The sequence below is a fragment of the Hyperolius riggenbachi genome, chromosome 12 (genome assembly GCF_040937935.1).
Source record: "Hyperolius riggenbachi isolate aHypRig1 chromosome 12, aHypRig1.pri, whole genome shotgun sequence".
NCBI lineage: Eukaryota > Metazoa > Chordata > Amphibia > Anura > Hyperoliidae > Hyperolius > Hyperolius riggenbachi.
Genome location: NC_090657.1, coordinates 225,266,422 through 225,287,417, shown reverse-complemented (window position 1 = coordinate 225,287,417; position 20,996 = coordinate 225,266,422). Strand labels below are relative to the sequence as shown.

Below are 20,996 nucleotides of genomic sequence, written 5' to 3'. Positions count from 1 at the left end.
CAGATGAACGGGAAAATGTCTGAGGAGGAAAACCTCAACAAGTCAGAGATTAGCCAAGTGTTTGAGATCGCACTGAAGAGGAACTTGCCTGTGAATTTTGAGGTGAGGAGAGGTGTGGGGGGGAGATGGTGAGGGGGAGGGAAGGGATGGGAGAGGAGGGGGGTGATGATGGGAGAGGAGGGGGGTGATGAGGGGAGGTGGGGGGATTGGGTGGGGAGGGGCAGTGAGGGTGATGGGAGGGTAATGTGGGAGGTAAGGGATGGTGATAGAAAGGCAGGGCCGGTGAGGAGGAGGGGAGGGATGGTTAGGTAGGGGGACGGACTATGTTGAACGTCATCAAGCTGGAACCCGGTACATGGAAGTACGGGAGGCCGGCTGCAGTGCAGGAATGCTGCAAATGTTTGTTGATTTGGATTGTCTCAGTTAGTCTGCAAGAAATTTGCATTACATTTACATACAAGCTGTAATTGTTACATCTCTTAGCCTATCGGTAGTCATACAATTCCGTGTTTGTCTTGTGAGTGGCCAGAAGGGCTTCTCACGTGATTCTGAAGTGGAGTTTTAGCATTGCTGTATGAGGAGCACTGAGCTGTTTTCCTGCCATAGTCTTTATGCCTAGATGTCTTGTCCTGCCCTTGATGCTGAGAGAGAGGTTGGGTTGACCACCATAGTTGCTGGGTGGAAGAGACAGCGGTCACCCCAGACATTGGCTCCAGGTGGCATCACCTGTGTCTTGCACAAGTCCATAGCTTGCTTCAGAGACTGCATTGCTTGCTTTGTGGTGGGTTTAGGTCAGAGATGTTATCATGTTGGCTGGTAGCGTAAAGGAGCTCTAAGATGATTATTGTTGTACAGGTGACCAAGGAGACCGGCCCCCCACATATGAAGAGCTTCAGCACTAAAGTCTCTGTTGGGGAGTTTGTAGGGGAAGGTGAAGGAAAGAGTAAGAAGATCTCCAAGAAGAAAGCTGCCACAGCCGTCCTGCAGGAGCTGAAGAAGCTTCCACCTCTACCTATTGTGGAGAAGATAAAACCACGAATCAAAAAGAAAACCAAGTCCATTGTAAAGGTAAGATTCGGTCCAATCTAAATATTCCCTAATGGGATGAATGTACGTCACCTGATTACTCCTGCCTCTAATCCTAGCTTCCAACCAGCCCAGAGTATGGCATGTCACCTGATTACTCCTGCCTCTTCTTCTAGCTTCCAACCAGCCCAGAGTATAACATGTCCCCTGATTGCTCACATCTCTTCTCCTAGCTTCCAACCAGCCCAGAGTATGGCATGTCACCTGATTACTCCTGTCTCTTCTCCTAGCTTCCAACCAGCCCAGAGTATAACATGTCCCCTGATTACTCACATCTCTTCTCCTGGCTCCCAACCAGCCCAGAGTATGGCATGTCACCTGATTACTCCTGCCTCTTCTCCTAGCTTCCACCCAGCCCAGAGTATGGCATTTCACCCGATTACTCCTGTATCTTCTCCTAGCTTCCAACCAGCCCAGAGTATGGCATGTCACCTGATTACTCCTGCCTCTTCTCCTAGCTTCCAACCAGCCCAGAGTATGGCATGTCACCTGATTACTCACATCTCTTCTCCTAGCTTCCAACCAGCCCAGAGTATGGCATGTCACCTGATTACTCCTGCCTCTTCTTCTAGCTTCCAACCAGCCCAGAGTATAACATGTCCCCTGATTGCTCACATCTCTTCTCCTAGCTTCCAACCAGCCCAGAGTATGGCATGTCACCTGATTACTCCTGTCTCTTCTCCTAGCTTCCAACCAGCCCAGAGTATAACATGTCCCCTGATTACTCACATCTCTTCTCCTGGCTCCCAACCAGCCCAGAGTATGGCATGTCACCTGATTACTCCTGCCTCTTCTCCTAGCTTCCACCCAGCCCAGAGTATGGCATTTCACCCGATTACTCCTGTATCTTCTCCTAGCTTCCAACCAGCCCAGAGTATGGCATGTCACCTGATTACTCCTGCCTCTTCTCCTAGCTTCCAACCAGCCCAGAGTATGGCATGTCACCTGATTACTCACATCTCTTCTCCTAGCTTCCAACCAGCCCAGAGTATGGCATGTCACCTGATTACTCCTGTCTCTTCTCCTAGCTTCCAACCAGCCCAGAGTATGGCATGTCACCTGATTACTCCTGTCTCTTCTCCTAGCTTCCAACCGCCCCAGAGTATGGCATGTCACCTGATTACTCCTGTCTCTTCTCCTAGCTTCCAACCAGCCCAGAGTATGGCATGTCACCTGATTACTCCTCTCTTCTCCTAGCTTCCAACCAGCCCAGAGTATGGCATGTCACCTGATTACTCCTGTCTCTTCTAGCTTCCAACCAGCCCAGAGTATGGCCAAGGAATGAATCCTATCAGTCGCCTGGCTCAAATCCAACAAGCCAAGAAAGACAAGGAGCCGGAATACAGCCTGGTCACCGAAAGGGGCCTTCCCCGACGTCGTGAATTTGTCATGCAAGTATGTATTCCATCAAGGTCTATGAAATATGTCCTCACTCTGCTGTCCACGTCTGATGTGGCTGATGTGGACACATGATAGTGTGATTATACAGTGGTGTGAAAAACTATTTGCCCCCTTCCTGATTTCTTATTCTTTTGCATGTTTGTCTCACTTAAATGTTTCTGCTCATCAAAAACCGTTATCTATTAGTCAAAGATAACATAATTGAACACAAAATGCAGTTTTAAATGATGGTTTTTATTATTTAGTGAGAAAAAAAAATCTTAAAACCTACATGGCCCTGTGTGAAAAAGAAATTGCCCCCTGAACCGAATAACTGGTTGTGCCACCCTTAGCAGCAATAACTGTAATCAAGCGTTTGCGATAACTTGCAACGAGTCTTTTACAGCGCTCTGGAGGAATTTTGGCCCACTCATCTTTGCAGAATTGTTGTAATTCAGCTTTATTTGAGGGTTTTCTAGCATGAACCGCCTTTTTAAGGATTAATAGGATTCAGGTCAGGACTTTGACTAGGCCACTCCAAAGTCTTCATTTTGTTTTTCTTCAGCCATTCAGAGGTGGATTTGCTGGTGTGTTTTGGGTCATTGTCCTGCTGCGGCACCCAAGATCGCTTCAGCTTGAGTTGACAAACAGATGGCCGGACATTCTCCTTCAGGATTTTTTGGTAGACAGTAGAATTCATGGTTCCATCTATCACAGCCTTCCAGGTCCTGAAGCAGCAAAACAACCCCAGACCATCACACTACCACCACCATATTTTACTGTTGGTATGATGTTCTTTTGCTGAAATGCTGTGTTACTTCTACGCCAGATGTAACGGGACACGCACCTTCTAAAAAGTTCAAATTTTGTCTCGTCGGTCCACAACGTGTTTTCCCAAAAGTCTTGGCAATCATTGAGATGTTATTTTAGCAAAATTGAGACGAGCCTTAATGTTGTTTTTGCTTAAAAGTGGTTTGCGCCTTGGATATCTTCCATGCAGGCCGTTTTTTTGCCCAGTCTCTTTCTTATGGTGGAGTCATGAACAATGACCTTAATTGAGGCAAGTGAGGCCTGTAGTTCTTTAGATGTTGTCCTGGGGTCATTTGTGGCCTGTTGGATGAGTTTTTTCTCTGCGCTCTTGGGTTAATTTTGGTCGGCTGGCCACTCCTGGGAAGGTTCATCACTGTTTCATGTTTTTGCCGTTTGTGGATAATGGCTCTCACTGTGGTCCGCTGGAGTCCCAAAGCTTTAGAAATGGCTTTATAACCTTTACCAGACTGATAGATCTCAATTACAGTACTTTTGTTCTCATTTGTTCCTGAATTTCTTTGGATCTTGGCATGATGTCTAGCTTTTGAGGTGCTTCTGGTCTACTTCTCTGTGTCAGATAGCTCCTATTTAAGTGATTTCTTGATTGAAACAGGTGTGGCAGTAATCAGGCCTGCGGGTGACTGCAGACCTTGAACTCAGGTGTGATAAACCACAGTTAAGTTATGTTTTAACAAGGGGGGCAATCACTTTTTCACACAGGGCCATGTAGATTTGGAGTTTTTTTTCTCACTAAATAATAAAAACCATCATTTAAAACTGCATTTAGTGTTCAATTATGTTATCTTTGACTAATAGTTAACGGTTTTTGATGAGCAGAAACATTTAAGTGTGACAAACATGCAAAAGAATAAGAAATCAGGAAGGGGGCAAATAGTTTTTCACACCACTGTATCTTGTTTCTTTTACTTAAGCTTATACTGACACACTTCCAGACTACCCTTCCTTTGAGATATTGGCTATCATTCATAAAGCATTACCGCATGCGGCAATGCAGAAAACAGCTGACTTTACCGGGCACTTAGCAAAATGTCAAATTATAAAAGCAGTTACCGCATGAAAAGCTGAAATTCCTGAGCAGTGTGGTAAATTACCGCCTTGTGTGGTAAATTACTCATAAGATGTGTTTTTCACATTAGAAAGCATGGCATGTGTAAAGTTTATTGAAGTTCTTCTATGCTGTGACAATCGAATAGGTTAAAAAAGACTAATAGACGCACAGCAGATTCAGGGCAAGCAGAGGCAGTATAACATAACATGCACATCTAAAGGGAAGTTGGGGACGCCTCTTTTATTGTAATACTGTCTCTGCATGGAGAACAGGAATGTAGTAATGTTGTAACAATGTTACTGACCGTTGGCCTTTGGTAAATCCGTGCATTTCTATCGCAGCTGTGAAAATGTTTATTAGTACACAAGTTGTAAATACCAAATGCAGTATTTTCCCGACCAGATTTTTGTACCACACAGCCTTTTATGAATGATGGCCATTGTCAGGTGGAATGTCTCCTCCATTTAGGTAAAAGTCGGGAGTCAGACGGCAGAGGGAGCCGGCACCAACAAAAAGGTGGCCAAACGCAATGCTGCTGAAAACATGCTGGAACTTCTGGGCTTTAAAGTTCCCCCGGCACCCCCCAAACCAGCGCTAAAGAACGATGAGAAGGTGAGCGGAACTATAGAGCGATGACCTTTCCTCTCTGCTGTTGCTGTGCCTTTTACCTGCTGTTTTGTGTATTTCACACACAAAGCTGTTCCCATTTCTCATGCCAGAGTGCTGGCGCCGCAGTGATTGTGTTTGGTGGTGTTGCACTGCAGTACTTTGTTTAATGAAGTTTTCTATATTATAGGCCCCAGTGAAGAAGCCAGGAGATGGTCGGAAGGTGACGTTCTTTGAGCCAGGATCAGGGGAGGACAGCTCCTTCAGTAAGTGTGAGCCAGGATCTGGGGAGGACGGCTCCTTCAGTAAGTGTGAGCCAGGATCTGGGGAGGACGGCTCCTTCAGTAAGTGTGAGCCAGGATCTGGGGAGGACGGCTCCTTCAGTAAGTGTGAGCCAGGATCTGGGGAGGACGGCTCCTTCAGTAAGTGTGAGCCAGGATCTGGGGAGGACGGCTCCTTCAGTAAGTGTGAGCCAGGATCTGGGGAGGACGGCTCCTTCAGTAAGTGTGAGTTAGGATCTGGGGAGGACGGCTCCTTCAGTAAGTGTGAGCCAGGATCTGGGGAGGACGGCTCCTTCAGTAAGTGTGAGCCAGGATCTGGGGAGGACGGCTCCTTCAGTAAGTGTGAGCCAGGATCTGGGGAGGACGGCTCCTTCAGTAAGTGTGAGCCAGGATCTGGGGAGGACGGCTCCTTCAGTAAGTGTGAGCCAGGATCTGGGGAGGACGGCTCCTTCAGTAAGTGTGAGCCAGGATCAGGGGAGGACGGCTCCTTCAGTAAGTGTGAGCCAGGATCTGGGGAGGACAACTCCTTCAGTAAGTGTGAGCCAGGATCTGGGGAGGACGGCTCCTTCAGTAAGTGTGAGCCGGGATCTGGGGAGGACGGCTCCTTCAGTAAGTGTGAGCCGGGATCTGGGGAGGGCGGTTCCTTCAGTAAGTGTGAGCTAGGATCTGGGGAGGACGACTCCTTCAGTAAGTGTGAGCTAGGATCTGGGGAGGACGGCTCCTTCAGTAAGTGTGAGCTAGGATCTGGGGAGGACGACTCCTTCAGTAAGTGTGAGCCAGGATCTGGGGAGGACAACTCCTTCTTCAGTAAGTGTGAGCCAGGATCAGGGGAGGACGGCTCCTTCAGTAAGTGTGAGCCAGGATCTGGGGAGGACGGCTCCTTCAGTAAGTGTGAGCTAGGATCCGGGGAGGACGGCTCCTTCAGTAAGTGTGAGCCAGGATCTGGGGAGGACAGCTCCTTCAGTAAGTGTGAGCCAGGATCTGGGGAGGACGGCTCCTTCAGTAAGTGTGAGCCAGGATCTGGGGAGGACGGCTCCTTCAGTAAGTGTGAGCCAGGATCTGGGGAGGACGGCTCCTTCAGTAAGTGTGAGCCAGGATCTGGGGAGGACGGCTCCTTCAGTAAGTGTGAGCCAGGATCTGGGGAGGACGGCTCCTTCAGTAAGTGTGAGCCAGGATCTGGGGAGGACGGCTCCTTCAGTAAGTGTGTGCCAGGATCTGGGGAGGACGGCTCCTTCAGTAAGTGTGAGCCAGGATCTGGGGAGGACGGCTCCTTCAGTAAGTGTGAACTAGGATCTGGGGAGGACGGCTCCTTCAGTAAGTGTGAGCCAGGATCTGGGGAGGACGGCTCCTTCAGTAAGTGTGAACTAGGATCTGGGGAGGACGGCTCCTTCAGTAAGTGTGAGCCAGGATCTGGGGAGGACGGCTCCTTCAGTAAGTGTGAGCCAGGATCTGGGGAGGACGGCTCCTTCAGTAAGTGTGAGCCAGGATCTGGGGAGGACGACTCCTTCAGTAAGTGTGAGCCAGGATCTGGGGAGGACGGCTCCTTCAGTAAGTGTGAGCTAGGATCTGGGGAGGACGACTCCTTCAGTAAGTGTGAGCCAGGATCTGGGGAGGACGGCTCCTTCAGTAAGTGTGAACTAGGATCTGGGGAGGACGGCTCCTTCAGTAAGTGTGAACTAGGATCTGGGGAGGACGGCTCCTTCAGTAAGTGTGAGCCAGGATCTGGGGAGGACAACTCCTTCAGTAAGTGTGTGCCAGGATCTGGGGAGGACGGCTCCTTCAGTAAGTGTGAACTAGGATCTGGGGAGGATGGCTCCTTCAGTAAGTGTGAGCCAGGATCTGGGGAGGACGGCTCCTTCAGTAAGTGTGAGCCAGGATCTGGGGAGGACGACTCCTTCAGTAAGTGAGCCAGGATCTGGGGAGGACGGCTCCTTCAGTAAGTGTGAGCCAGGATCTGGGGAGGACGGCTCCTTCAGTAAGTGTGAGCCAGGATCTGGGGAGGACGGCTCCTTCAGTAAGTGTGAGCCGGGATCTGGGGAGGGCGGTTCCTTCAGTAAGTGTGAGCCAGGATCTGGGGAGGACAACTCCTTTTTCAGTAAGTGTGAGCCAGGATCAGGGGAGGACGGCTCCTTCAGTAAGTGTGAGCCAGGATCTGGGGAGGACGGCTCCTTCAGTAAGTGTGAGCCAGGATCTGGGGAGGATGGCTCCTTCAGTAAGTGTGAGCCAGGATCTGGGGAGGACGGCTCCTTCAGTAAGTGTGAGCCAGGATCTGGGGAGGACGGCTCCTTCAGTAAGTGTGAGCCAGGATCTGGCGAGGACGGCTCCTTCAGGAAGTGTGAGCCAGCATATGGCTGAAAACTCAGGTTATCTGAGTTCTCTACCAGCAATAGCCCCTCTGAAGGCGCTATTTTTGGCAGAGAACACAGATAATGTGCTCCTTTAATTGCCTGAAGAAGGGGGGGGAATACCTGCAAAACATGTTGCATGTTTGGAGCTTGCAAATAAAGTGTTATTTTTAGGCTGAATTTTAACTTGCAAAGTCAGTTTTTGGCTGGATAGTGTACTGGTTAATGGCTCTGCCTCTGGCACAGGAGACCAGGGTTCAAATCTCTGCTCCTCCTGTTGAGTAAGCCAGCACCTACTAGGTCTTGGGCAAGAATATCTAACACTGCTACTGCCTATAGAGCACCCTCTAGTGGCTGATGCTCTGGCCAATTGAGTCCACCAGGAGAAACGTGCAAATTAAAGGAAAACAGAGATAAACGATATTAAAATATTTAAACATACCTGGGGCTTCCTCCAGCCCCATCCGCGCAAATCGCTCCCACGCCGCCATCCTCAGTCTTCTCCAGGTCCGGTACCGGGACCTGTAACTTCAGCGAGTCTGTGCAAGTGCAGTGCGCTCTCTCCGACGGAGAATAGTACAGAGCCTGCGCAGTACTATTCTCCACCAGAGGGAGCGCACTGCGTTCGCAATAACTGAAGTTATAGGACCCGGTAGCGGAGCTGAAGAAGGCTGAGGACGGCAGCGTGGGAACGATCCATGCTGATGGGGCTGGAGGAAGCCCCAGGTATGTACAAATCTTTTAATATCGTTTATCTCTGGTACATTTAAAATGTTCTGTCTTGTAATTCAAATAACTCACCTTTTTTTTAACTTTATTTTTCCTTTGTATACGGTATATACTCTAGTGTATACACACACACACACACACACACACACACACACACACACACACACACACACACACACACACACACACACACACACACACACACACACACACACACACACACACACACACACACACACACACACACACACACACACACACACACACACACACGTGTATACACACACACGTGTATACACACACACGTGTATACACACACACCTACACACACACACACCTACACACACACACACCTACACACACACACACACACCTACACACACACACCTACACACACACACCTACACACACACACACACACACACCTACACACACACACACACACACACACACACCTACACACACACACACACACACACCTACACACACACACACACACACACCTACACACACACACACACCTACACACACACACACACCCACACACACACACACACCTACACACACACACACACACCTACACACACACACACACACCTACACACACACACACACACCTACACACACACACACACACCTACACACACACACCTACACACCTACACACCTACACACCTACACACCTACACACACACCTACACACACACACCTACACACACACACACACCTACACACACACACACACCTACACACACACACCTACACACACACACCTACACACACACCTACACACACACCTACACACACACCTACACACACACCTACACACACACCTACACACACACACACCTACACACACACCTACACACACACCTACACACACACCTACACACACACCTACACACACACCTACACACACACCTACACACACACACACCTACACACACACCTACACACACACACACCTACACAGACCTACACACCTACACACACACACCTACACACACACACCTACACACACACTGTATACACACACACACACACCTACACACACACACACACACCTACACACACACACCTACACACACACCTACACACACCTACACACACACCTACACACACACCTACACACACCTGCACACACCTGCACACACCTACACACACACCTACACACACACCTACACACACCTGCACACACCTACACACACACCTACACACACCTGCACACACCTACACACACCTGCACACACCTACACACACACACCTACACACACCTACACACACACCTACACACACCTGCACACACCTACACACACACACCTACACACACACACCTACACACACACCTACACACACACCTACACACACCTACACACACCTACACACACCTACACACACACCTACACACACCTACACACACCTACACACACCTACACACACACACCTACACACACACCTACACACACACCTACACACACACACACCTACACACACCTACACACACACCTACACACACCTGCACACACCTACACACACACCTACACACACCTGCACACACCTACACACACACACCTACACACACCTGCACACACCTACACACACACACCTACACACACCTACACACACACCTACACACACCTACACACACCTACACACACCTACACACCTACACACACCTACACACACCTACACACACCTACACACACCTACACACACCTACACACACCTACACACACACACACACACACACCTACACACACACCTACACACACACACCTACACACACACCTACACACACACCTACACACACACACCTACACACACACCTACACACACCTACACACCTACACACACACCTACACACACACACCTACACACACACACCTACACACACACACACACCTACACACACACACCTACACACACACCTACACACACCTGCACACACCTACACACACACCTGCACACACCTACACACACACACACCTACACACACCTACACACACCTACACACACCTACACACACCTACACACACCTACACACACCTACACACACCTACACACACACACACACACACCTACACACACACCTACACACACACACCTACACACACACACCTACACACACACCTACACACACACACCTACACACCTACACACCTACACACCTACACACACACACCTACACACACCTGCACACACCTACACACACACCTACACACACCTGCACACACCTACACACACACACCTACACACACCTACACACACACCTACACACACCTACACACACCTACACACACACACCTACACACACCTACACACACCTACACACACCTACACACACCTACACACACCTACACACACCTACACACACCTACACACACCTACACACACCTACACACACCTACACACACCTACACACACACACACCTACACACACACCTACACACACACACACCTACACACACACACCTACACACACACCTACACACACCTGCACACACCTACACACACACCTGCACACACCTACACCTACACACACACCTACACACACCTACACACACCTACACACACCTACACACACCTACACACACCTACACACACCTACACACACCTACACACACCTACACACACCTACACACACACACCTACACACACACCTACACACACACACCTACACACACACACCTACACACACACCTACACACACACCTACACACACACACCTACACACCTACACACCTACACACCTACACACACACACCTACACACACACCTACACACACCTACACACCTACACACACACCTACACACACACACACACCTACACACACACACACACCTACACACACACCTACACACACACCTACACACAGACCTACACACACACCTACACACACACCTACACACACACCTACACACACACCTACACACACACACACACTGTATACACACACCTACACACACACCTACACACACACAGACCTACACACCTACACACACACCTACACACACACACCTACACACACACACCTACACACACACCTACACACACACACACCTACACAGACCTACACACACACACACACACCTACACACACACACACCTACACACACACACACCTACACACACACACACCTACACACACACACACATACACACACACTGTATACACACACACACACCTACACACACACACACACCTACACACACACACACCTACACACCTACACACCTACACACCTACACACACCTACACACACACCTACACACACCTACACACACCTGCACATGCCAGCTCCTATATAAAATAGGTAACCAACTATGGAGAATACTAACTCAGTGAAGCGTTAGTTCTCCTCAGATCGGTCAGATGGGTTCTTAACCAGTCATACCAACAATATATATTTTTAGTATCACATATATCCCCAATGAAATAATGAGTCTCAGACCAAGATCACTTTTTATCTTAAAATAAATGTATTCTTGTAATAATAAACATAGAATATACAAAGATCACATAGAACAGGGTTATTATAAAAAAGGCAATAGTAAAAATATCTAGCAACATTTCTCAGCCATCAGGAGTACATAAATTAAAAAGAGTTACGTACCACCTCCCTTACAGCATATCTCAGCAATGTCTTATCTGAACAGAGCCTTGACCTATATTTATAGGGGACATCGTACCTAAACCAAGTTTCACTCACGTGAGTTCCACAGTCGTCACAAGAGACAGACATGTGAGGGGGAGTTGGCCTTGGATGGGGCCAACTTGAAATTTACGACTCCAGGGTTTATGCACAGTTGAATGGGTCACTTAAAGTTCATTCTTAGTAGGTGAGAGTTGAATTCACAGAGTTCACCTAGAGTTTGAGCTTACTGGGTGAAGGTTCACCAACAGTTTAGCTTACTAGGTGAGAGGGTATCTATAGTTCATAAGCAGTTCATACGGTTACTATAATTCACAGCACACCAGATATAATAGGATTATTAAACACACACTGCACATGATATAATAATGCAAACAGTTACATTAGTCATATACCATAAGATATGCATATGTTTCTCTAATTATAGTGCTTACACTATTTCAGTTTACCTAATGACAACCTGATAATAAAGATTAAATATTTTTGACACCCCGCTTTCAGGGAGTCATTGGGTCATCTTATATATCACTCTTCAGTAGCATACACATTGGTATGGTCATTTTGTTCAGTCTCTTCGAACTGCTCAAACCATACACTGTTAAGCATGTTGGCATAAAAGTCAATACTTATCGGAGTGATAGGTGAGATAAGAAGACGATCGATTTCCTCCTCTTCTTCTTCAAACGATAATCCGTCACTCAGGTTGAAACAAGGATCATTATTTGCAACAGTAATGGGTAGCGTTGGAGTAGGTATAATCCCTTGGGTTTCTTCTTGGGATGCATTGGAAATGTTTCTGGCTTGACGTATAGTAACCAGGTTGAACTGTCTCATCCTGTAGTCTCCCTGGTCATTGGTCAGTTCTATCATTTCCACAGTATTATCTCCAGGTGTGGACGAAAGTTCTTGTAGCATGTTATAAGTTGTAGGATCAGGCTGTCTTGGTTCTCCAAATGAAAGTACGGATACAGCTGGGAATATTGGCTCATACCACTCATATGGTTTGCATTGCATCCAGTGTTCCTTGATGTATTGTTCATATGGGTTTCCACTCCTTTGGGCATAACATGAACTTGCAGTAGGAAGGCAAGGATTATCCCAGAGCATGGTTCCACAGTGATTGTGTTTAATTCCAAAACGGTATAAGGCAACTTCATTAGGTTTCCCTAGAAGTGCATCCACCTTCCAATCAACTGCAATCTTGAGTGTCCAGTACTGCATTTTCTCTAAGACTGGTTCGAGTCCTGCATTGCAAGAGATCCAGTTGTTAAAAGCATCAGGCACAAATTCATCCCAGCCTTCCATAGTATTGCAGGGCTTAAGGGTGTATGTTGCCATTATTTTCTGAAGAGAATAACCACGCATATAATTATTATGATTAGCAATATTGGAGTCCCAATTGAAAATAATCCTCGCAGAAATGTTCCTATTCCTGAAACACCGTCTGTAACTGCAGTACCAATACTTGTAGCAAGTGTCAAAAGTCCATTAGCTAAAGGTTGTAGTACTTCAGGTAGGGCAGTAGTCTCACGGATCAATCTTTCTACTTGGGCCAACTGAGCTCCTGTGAGTGAGGTTAGTCTTCTTAAATTAATGCTCTCTAGCACAGCTGCTTCTGTTAGATTGCTCAGAAGAATCTGGTTTCTCTGTAAATTTGCTAGCAGAGTATAGATCGGCTTTATATCTTTGTGGAGGACATGGGGTACAAATTGGCTCAAGTCCAACATTATTTCTTCTTCTCTAGAAATAGGCAAAAGGTGAATTTTATCACAAACTGAATTAAAGGAACTGTTAACTAGATATGTGACACCTGCTTCTAATCCACAGGCTGCCTCCCCAATTAAGACTAAGTAAGTTCCATTGTATAGTCTATGTTGCATTTCTGCAATGTTGTGTGTTGGAATGATTTGTGTTCCGCAAGTTTCATCCTTGAGGCACGAATGGCTAATTAATGTAGCTTTCATACAACTCAGTGTGTCTGTAGAAGTACATTCTCCCGTGAGAATCCATTCTGGCTCAAGGTCCTTTAGACAGACGTGGCTGGCATCAACTTGTAGTTGAAACTTAACTCTTTCCTTGAGGTTGTAGAGTGGTGGTGTAATTATTTCCCAGCAATGTTCATAAAATATATTCGGAACTGGAATAACAATGTCCATATCAATTATACATGTATATGCAAGACCAGCGGAGAACCTATCTCCCATTGTTTTTACTAGTTTCACTTGCCTTATGTAAGTCTTAGAATGTTGTCTCATATAAGCTTGTTTTAATGTATTGGATGACAGTTCAGAAATCCATGTATCTTGCTCAATTAATTGCCAAGGTATTCTACCATTAATAACATCATTAAGCATTAATTGAAATTTATCCCATAAAATAAGAGTTTGAAGTTCCTCTTCTATGTCTTGCCTGACAGTTATTAATTCTTTCAGTGTTACTTCTAGCGCTTTCCTGTTAGTTAGGATTGCATCAGCTAGCTGTATATCATTTTTATCTGCTAGTGAAAAAAGAGAGATCATTGCTTGGTGCAGGGATGTTTGTTCTTGTATATATGTGGCAGCTAATTCAGACGAAGGAAGACCTTTACCCCCGGATGAAACCATATCCAGCAGTGGTTTCAAAAGAACTGGTTTCCTTGTAGTCTGAATTGGAGTAGGCAATGTAGGTAGAACGTCATTATCAACAATCTTTAAATGTAACAAAGTCTGTTGCAAGAGGTTATTCATAAGTGACTTTACCTTTTCACCTTGTTTGATTGTAAAAGTCCCATTAAAATTATGTTTACAAACTGTTGATAATGGAAGTACAGTAGCACTAGAATAGTCTCTATATAAGGTACCTGTGCATATGCCACCTTCTTGTGGGAACCATTGTCTTCTTCTACACGCATTGGGTTGATTTAACCATTGGCTTTCAGTTGCACCAATCAAATTCATTTTGCAGAGCTGAGTTGTATTATCACAAGGTTCCAGACAATTCATAGTCTTGGGCCATTTAATAGAGGTTCTGACTGTATTAAATCGAAGAGCCTCAGTGGTAAAGTTGTCACATATAGCATAAGGGAGTATAGGACTTAGGTGTTGCATAAGATATGGATATCTACAGTATAATTCAATCCATGGTAGTTCTGCAGAGTTAGTCTTGTGCAGAGTCTTATTAAGTAGTAGAACAGCAGCAGAACCATTAGGTGGAAGTATAGGGCAGGATAAATCTAGTTGGCAGGAATCAAAAAGGACCAAAGGCACAAAAGAGTCTGTAATTTTGGGCCACACATTATGTTGTTGCCATGGAAATAAACCAGGGGTACCATCTCTCCAATTTTTCGCACAAATTTGGATTGGCAAGTCCTCTCCTAAATCAAATGGTTTATCCTGTTTGGAAAGGTAAAGTGTCCCATATTCTTTATCACACCATGACATGAAATAGTCCTCTTTATTCCATGATGTCCGAGTTCTGTCTATAGCTGTACGTTTCAAGTTCTCAAGTATTTGCAACACACTTGGTAAAATGCTGATTTTATTTTCACTGGAAGCAGGAAAAAGTGCCTCTGTGTTGAATCGCAGCGTCATTTTTTGTACTATCTCCTCCGGAGTTGAGTGCAGAGGTTTAGCTACTCTGTCATAAATCACAGCAGGACTTTTCACAAAAGCTATATTTCTTGTAGAGCGCAGTTTCCTGTGTAAGATCCCTTGTGATTTTGGATCATCAGCTGTACTTGTTTTGTATTCTCCATGTATTGGCGAGAAGACATGTATTCCAAAAATTATAATCAGTCCAAACCATAGCCACAGCCAGTATATTAGTAGCTTCAAAAAGTACTTGTCAAGAGGGTTGGTTAACCAGAGAACTCTTCGTAAGAATGATTTCTTACCAGTATTATGCATGTTAGTCTCTGGCAGCTCAATAGTACATGTACGTAAAGAGGCTGAAGCAAAAATCTCTGAATTATCACCTGGAAAGTCCTTGTTCAGTTGGGTAGAAGTGTTCACATCTGTAGTAAAGATAACATCCAGGAGTTTGCTATGAGGCAAATGGCTTGACATGTTGAAAAAATACAGTTCTTCTTTTTCCAGAAGTCTGTCACAATAACAGCCTTGTTTTCAATGTGCTCAATCACAGAAAAAGGTCCGTTCCAGGCTGGCTCAAGTGCTGTCTTGTGTAAATTTTTTACAAGTACAGATGATCCGACTGGAGGTAAAAGGTCACTTTTAGCAAGACCTAAAGTAAAAGAGAGGTGGTTATGTACATCCTGATGGCTGAGATATTGCTCTAAAAAAAGACTATCAAAACTAGAAGTATCTTTTGTACTAGTTAGTCTAGTGTTAATGTATTGTATTGCTCTTGGCAGAAGGCTTAACCAATCAGAATTCTCTTCTAATTTCATTTTTTGTAAAGTCTTCTTGAGTTCAGCATTGAATCTTTCAATCATACCATTAGTTTCTGGTGCATTGGGAACAGAATGTTCAAGAGTAAATCCTAGTTTAGAGGATAATTCACGTAACATTTTGTTAGAGAATGCTGGACCATTATCAGTTACAAGTTTCTTAAAGGGTACTATGGACCATAGCTGTGAAAGTAATTCACTTGTCTTTTCTCCTGTTAATCTCTTTTGTGGAAATGCAAAAAGATATCTACTTTTAGAGTCCACAACTGTAAGAACATAGGAAAAGCCTCTAATAGGTTCTAAGGGCCCTATATGATCAGCATACAGTAGAGACAAATTATTTTTTCCAATTTCAAGTCTGCCAACATAACCTTTCTTCTTGTATTGGGTTGTGACTTTTTGGCATGTTAAACATGATCGGACAGTTCTATTAACATCTTGTTTTATTCTGGGCCACCAGTAAGACAACAACATTTTGTTCATTGTTTGTTCATTCAGATGTGGAGTATTAGAGGTATGGCATTTCAGCAGTATCTCATCTCTGTGGTCCGGTGGTGGACATGTCTTAATGCCTTCATCTGTACCCACTAGGAGATTTAGTGTATCTTTATCTTTAACATAATCAAAGTCTCTAGGGTAGCCTTTAACATGTTCACCTTTAATTATTTTTTCAAAATCTTGCATGGATGATCGTAGTGTCATTCTTCTAGTAATGCTTTGCACACCTTCATCAATCAAAGTATTTCCCTGTGAATGTATGCCCTCTGTACTGTGTCCTTTCACGTGCAGGAATGTCATGTTGTCTGTCATATGAGTGAATATCTTCCTCCAGATATCAATGTTCTTCACTTTAACACCTTTGCATGTTAGGAAATTATTATTCAGCCATGTGTCTTTATTATGTATACTTTCTATCACATAGTATGAGTCTGAGCATATTAGAATCTTCCCTTTGGTATGTGTGGCATCCATCACTGCCATTTCCATCGCTTTAAGCTCAGCATTTTGTGCAGTATTGTCACCCAAGGATTTTATTTCTCTGCTGTCCTCAACAAATTGTCCATGGAAAAATCTTCCCTTTATAAATCCTCCTGCTGCTTTATAAGCTGACTGTGTCCCTAAAGCGTGTCTTGCAGAACCATCTGTATAATAAATAACATCAAAACTGTCCACATTCACCTCCTCTGTGACACATAATGGTAGCTCAGAATAGTCTTCGTGCGTAGAGTATACAAAATGTAATTTTTCGTTATTCAGAGAATTCGCCCATTGCACCCATCTCACATGTAGAGCTTTAGCGCCACCTACTGATGCTTTAGTTGCTGCTTGTAATTCTGGAATTGATGAAAAAATAAAAATGTCTTTTCCTCCAGCTATATCTGTATATTTAGCCAGTGCATATTGTATGCATGCTAGTACTTGTTCTGTTCTTGCAAATTTCTTCTCAGCAGGCGTCATTTCTTTAGAAAACCATAAGATTGGTTGGGTCTCATGTCTGTTAGTTATTTTTCCCATGAAGAAATTATTATTTGTCATTATGTGTATTTCCATATCAGTATCATCTTTCCTTGATGCTAAAGCTTCTGGGCTTGTCAATGTTCGTTTCAACTCTGCTAATTTTCTATTGTGATCCTCTGTCCACTTCTCTTTTGTATATCCGCCTTTCAAAAGTTCATAAAAAGGTTGGATAAGGGAAGCAAAAACAGGTGTAGTTCTTCTAACAAAATTACATAATCCCAGCAGTGATTGCAGCTCTCTTTCAGTTTCAGGTTTAGCAATGTCCACAAGTTTCTGCTGAAAGTTTTTAGTCAATGTTTTCCCTTCTGAGGAGATTTCAAATCCTAAAAATTCCACACTGCAGTACCCAATCCTGCTTTTGGTAGGGTTAATAACATATCCATTGATAGCCAAAGTTTTGCAAATCAAAGTCACATTATTCAACAGTTCAAGTGTAGTATCAGCAGTCGAGTATATGTCGTCCATGTAGACTACTGTATCTTTAATCCCAGCCAGGAGTTCAGTTAATCTGCCCGCAAAGAGCGCTGGTGAGTTTTTCTGGCCTTGGGGTAAACGATTATAGACATATGATGATCCTCCAAAAGAAAATGCAGTATATTCACGGTAGTCTCTATGTAAGGGAATACACCAGAAGCCATTTGCTAAATCTAGGACTGCTTTATATTTTTTCCTAGGCAGAGTATCAATTGTAGCTGTTGCATGCAGGTTCTGTGTACTAATTCCATATGTACAGCGGTTCAAATGTCTGTAATCAATGACTAATCTCAGTTTTCCATTCTGCTTCAATATTGGCGTTAAAGGACTATTATAGGAACTTGGTCTTTTGTCAAGTATACCTTGTAGCACCTGTAGCTCAATATTTTGTTTAACAGCTGCATAAAGTCCCTTTTTAATTGGATATTGTTTTTGGGGTATCGGTTCTGTTTTGATGTGTTGTGGAACCTCTTCACATGTCAAGTCAAATCCACTGTGTTCAGCATATAACTGTAATGCATCATGCCTATCCAAGTTATCCAGTAAGACTGTAATGTCCCGACTGTGATTCTTCATCATGTCTTCAGAAAAATTAGATAGGAACAAGTCTCTAGAATTTTGAAATGTAGGTAAAAGACAAGCATCTTCAGGTTTCAGGATAAGATCATATTCTTCTTCAGATTCATCTTTTTCAAGTAACAAAACAGTGATTGTCCTTGCTAGTTTTATGCCTTTAAAAAATAGAGTTATTTTACCTTGCTTGTGCTTTTCATTAGTACCATGCATCGTAGTTAGCCAAACAAAGGTACCATCCGGTATCCATGATGAAAAGTGTTGTGTAAGTATAGTAACTTCAGTCCCTGTGTCAATAAGTGCTTTTTTCCACTCAAGCCCAGGTGCTGTCTGGAACTCCAGGTGGTGCTTTTTGTCCATTCTTGATGTGGGAAGGAGCAGTTGTAGTGTTCTCCTGAATTCTTTTATTAGACTTCTTGTCTTCAGGAGCTTGTGGCTTTTTATTCTTTATATTTTCTGTATTTCGCTGCTGTTGGGGTCGCTCTCCTGAGAATTGAGGCTTGCTGTGTCCTGGATTGTTCCTTTGCCAGTGGTCAGACGGTTGGTGGGCATCAAACCTTTCAGTCTGGTACCTTCTCGGTTGTCTGTTCCAGTTGCTTTGGAAATCATTAGGACTTCCTCGCCGATCATCACGCCATCTATTATTGAAGAAGGGATGAGCCTGACGAGGTGGATTTCTTCTCTGTTGCAGTTGATGTGATTGTGGTGGTTTCTGAGTTGTGAGTCTGGAGTTTTCCTTTATCTGTTTGTTCTTGTCCGGTTTAGGTTCTGGCACCAGCGGCATGCGGAATGATCTCCAGACGTTAGTTATTGCCAACTTCACATCCTCTGTAGTAAATCCATAGCCCAATCTCATAGTGAGAGCTCCTTTCACCCCACTGTCCTCAATTATTGAACATAAAAAGTCCAGAACTTGTGATGGTGTTGCAGTATTAGCCACAATGATATCCACAGCTGATAAGATTCCTGATGTCTTTAGTACTTCTTTAGCTTTAGTAGATAAGTCAACAACTCCACTTTGTCCGCTTGCCCGTTCTTGAATTGCAGCCGATACTCCAGCCCAACTTGAAAAAGTCTCATTGGGACCCAAAAGTCCTGGTGGTAACAACATTTGTGTGAGCATTGTAAAGTCAACAATATTCAAGTCTCTTGAAATTAAATCAAGCTGTCCTGAGTGCAAAGCTATTTTTTGTCCCAGTTCCTTTGGAGTTTTATTATGCAGTGGCCCCATCATTTTAAGACATACATCCAGTCTCGTTTTCAAATCACTCATTGCACCTCCTGTGTTCCATGAGCTTTGTACAGACTGTTGTGGGGTCAAGGCTGGCATAGATGGTGTCAATCTGCGTCTTAAGAGTGGTTGATTGACTGGCCGCAAAGGCGTAGGTAAAACATCAGCAGGTCTGTGTGTAAAGGCTTGCGTAGCAGGAGGTACATGTAGAAGTGGGGTTGAAGGATTAATCCTCATATTTGCAGTTAGCTTATTTTCCAGCAATCCACGAATAAAAGTATATACTGTTTGCATGGTAGAATGCTCAATTTCATCATATATAGGTATATGGACATGTTGTAACAATGAGATGTCTATATCTGAATATTTCTTTTTCAGAAGTACAGGTCCCATTAAAGCAGTGGCTGGCAGCAAGTCTGATATACTGCTTTCAAATATATCCTTAAGAACTTCTGCATCCACTTCACAAATGAAATCTATCCTGTTATGCTTTGGCAATGCAAGAAAAACTAAGATTTCTTCCTCAGAGTATTTTATGCGGAGTGGTATATATATTATTTCATTATTCACAGTTGTTTGTAAAAACCCTTGTAATCCAACAATATCTTCGATTTGGTCTAGTTCAGTATAGTGTGATCTAAGTTCCTCGTATAATCTTTGCAGCCCTCCTGTTTTTAGTGTAGGTGCTGTTTTTGGCATAGTTGCTACTAGTGCTGTAAGATCTATTATATCCTCAGATGCAGTAGCCATGATTCTTTTTTATAGTTTGTGCACAAAAAACTGTATTTTTTTCTATTAATACAGAAAGAAGTTTTTTTTTTTTATTGTACTCTAGTATTTCAGGGGATATAAATCA

General features: G+C 44.4%; 1 protein-coding gene across 1 annotated transcript in view; it reads left to right on the top strand.

Moving 5' to 3' along the window:
• STAU1 (staufen double-stranded RNA binding protein 1) overlaps nucleotides 1-20,996 on the top strand; it is a 48,427-nt gene that overhangs the window by 11,311 nt on the left and 16,120 nt on the right. Inside the window, exons 8-12 of the mRNA XM_068262846.1 lie at nucleotides 4-102; nucleotides 856-1,068; nucleotides 2,338-2,481; nucleotides 4,814-4,957; nucleotides 5,142-5,217. Of these exons, the coding sequence (XP_068118947.1) occupies nucleotides 4-102; nucleotides 856-1,068; nucleotides 2,338-2,481; nucleotides 4,814-4,957; nucleotides 5,142-5,217 (676 nt within the window). The remainder of the gene's footprint in view (nucleotides 1-3; nucleotides 103-855; nucleotides 1,069-2,337; nucleotides 2,482-4,813; nucleotides 4,958-5,141; nucleotides 5,218-20,996) is intronic.